Source organism: Lathyrus oleraceus, chromosome 7 (genome assembly GCF_024323335.1).
Source record: "Lathyrus oleraceus cultivar Zhongwan6 chromosome 7, CAAS_Psat_ZW6_1.0, whole genome shotgun sequence".
Classification (NCBI taxonomy): Eukaryota; Viridiplantae; Streptophyta; class Magnoliopsida; order Fabales; family Fabaceae; genus Lathyrus; species Lathyrus oleraceus.
The window spans coordinates 76,061,013-76,063,245 of record NC_066585.1 but is presented as its reverse complement, the minus strand read 5'-3'; the positions used below and the strand labels follow the sequence as shown (position 1 = coordinate 76,063,245).

The following is a 2,233-nucleotide window of genomic DNA, read 5'->3' as shown; positions in this document are numbered from 1 at the left end:
ACCAAGGATATGCCACGTACTTCAGTATTTATATTTGATCAGAAAGAATCATATGACAAAGTCATATAAAGTGTATCTTGACCGCTTGATAGTAGAGGATATATACTTCCATATTTACATCACTCATCGTGAGACATGTCCCTTTGAGGACACAGTCTTATATTTATGATGGTTGACTTGCAATTCACGTATAATGTATCCTCATATGTCTAAACGCATCATGCGGCAATTTGATTACATGCCGTTTATTTTTAAAGATCCTACTAAGTCTACTCCTCCTCCGACATGTAGAGATATGAATACCATATTTGATGATTATTTTAAACACGAATACATTCAGTGGTATTTTAGGATATCACATCCTTATATAAGCACCAAAAGACCCATCTAAATTAGTTCATCGGAAGATCCTAGAAAAAGAGAAGATCCTAGAAAAAGAACATGTTAAAACATAGCACGTTGTTGATATATTTTCATCCTTCATGAAAATTAAACAAACATGTATAGCAAGAAGACTCTTTTCGAATACATATTAAGAACACGGGGACTAATTTATATATGTCATTTAATTTATACATGTTATTTTTATATTATTTCAAAAATGGGTAGTTTAATTTAAAACAAATTGAAAGGTGTGATTTCATAAGTTACAGCCTGGTGTGATTTCCTCTTCAAATTCTATTTATATAAATATAAATGCACCTCTAAATTAATTTATATAAAAAAATATTTCGTGAAAAATACATGAAAGTGTTTCAAAAATCGACTCCATTATAAATTTGAAGTAATAAATTTATTAAAAAAATGGAGTAAAACTCAATTAAAACGTAAGACGCATGGTGCCTACTTAAATGCATGTCTATGAGCAATTCCGAATTTTAACAATTTGCTACAAATTTTTTAGTAACAAAGCCGAATGGCTTTGTCTAAGCAAGAAAACCACATGAAAAGAGAGAATCCACTTAGTTATATGTACAAAACCAAACCTAATCATTAATTTATTTATTTGTCGTCCACAATAACAAACTAAAAAGAAAAATAATTTTACAAAACAAGAAACATTACTACGAGTGCTTAATTAAATTAACAGTCCCACTTAGGATTGAGAGGGATCAACACCAACAGACTTGAGTGTCTCAACACGAGGCTGATGAGCAAAAACATCCTTGTTAATCGAACTAGGAACTTGACTATGATCAGGATAACTACGTTCCTGAACATGTGCAACTTTCCTGAAAAACGAATTCTTGTACAATTTATCAGATTCCTCCATAACATGTTCAGGTTCAACTACTTCAGGAACACTCTCTCTCCCTTGTTTCTTCACACGCACGCTTGGGTTATTCCTTAGATGCTGCCACGCTGTGTGGAGACCCAACATCGATGACAAAGCTATCATCCCGACAGCAACGTAAACCGGTACGAAGTCTTGTTTTGCTGACTTGGAAGATTGTTTCCCATGTTGTTGTTTGTGTATGTTACTGACATAGTCGGATGCTGGTGGAGCATATGCTTTCATCTTTGGTACTGTTGAAGTTGTGTATGCTGCTTTACCTCTTCCAAATCCATTTTTCAGCAGTACCATCCAATCACCCATCTGCACCATATGATAAAATCAAAATAAGAGTTCAAAAGCCATAAACAGGAAGATGAATTCATTGGAAAGATAGGAAAATGTACCGTAGGCTTCAACATGATTACAGATGAAATAGATCCAAAATTGATGAAACTGTTATGGTGGTTGGTTTATCTATAGCGTGGTTATATAGTTTGATTGATTATGACTTTATGAGCACTTTAGTTGTTTGTTTATGGACAGCGATGTAAGTTACTACAGTAGAGAAGGAAAGTTCCGGAGGCACGTAGCAGAATGTTGAAGCTCCTGGACACTTGTCGCTGTATAATGATGCACACGATAATCGTAGAACCCTCTGGACATACCACGTCCTGTTTATCATCTGACATGCCAGTTGATAAATAATTTATCTATGTTTGCTTTTAAAAAATATCACATATACGGTTTTGTTAATAAGGAATTAATCTTTGTTATATTGTGAATAATTTATTTTTTAAAATAAAAAATCAGTTATTATAAATTATAATTATGAATTATGAATTATAATTATTAGTAACTATTTGATGTTATTGTACATAGTGAAATATAATATAGAAAAACATTAAATTAATTGTTTTAATATGGTATCGAAAAGTTTTGGTCAAATTTGTAAATTTT

General features: G+C 32.2%; 1 protein-coding gene across 1 annotated transcript; it reads right to left on the bottom strand.

The window, feature by feature from the left end:
- Positions 1-966: 966 nt before the first annotated feature.
- LOC127106246 (uncharacterized) lies at positions 967-1,849 on the bottom strand. Its single transcript, XM_051043550.1, has 2 exons — positions 1,681-1,849; positions 967-1,597 (listed from the first exon to the last, which is right to left on the bottom strand). The coding sequence occupies exons 1-2, from the start codon at positions 1,693-1,695 to the stop codon at positions 1,097-1,099; spliced, it is 516 nt and encodes a 171-aa protein (XP_050899507.1). The 5' UTR covers positions 1,696-1,849; the 3' UTR covers positions 967-1,096.
- Positions 1,850-2,233: the final 384 nt, after the last annotated feature.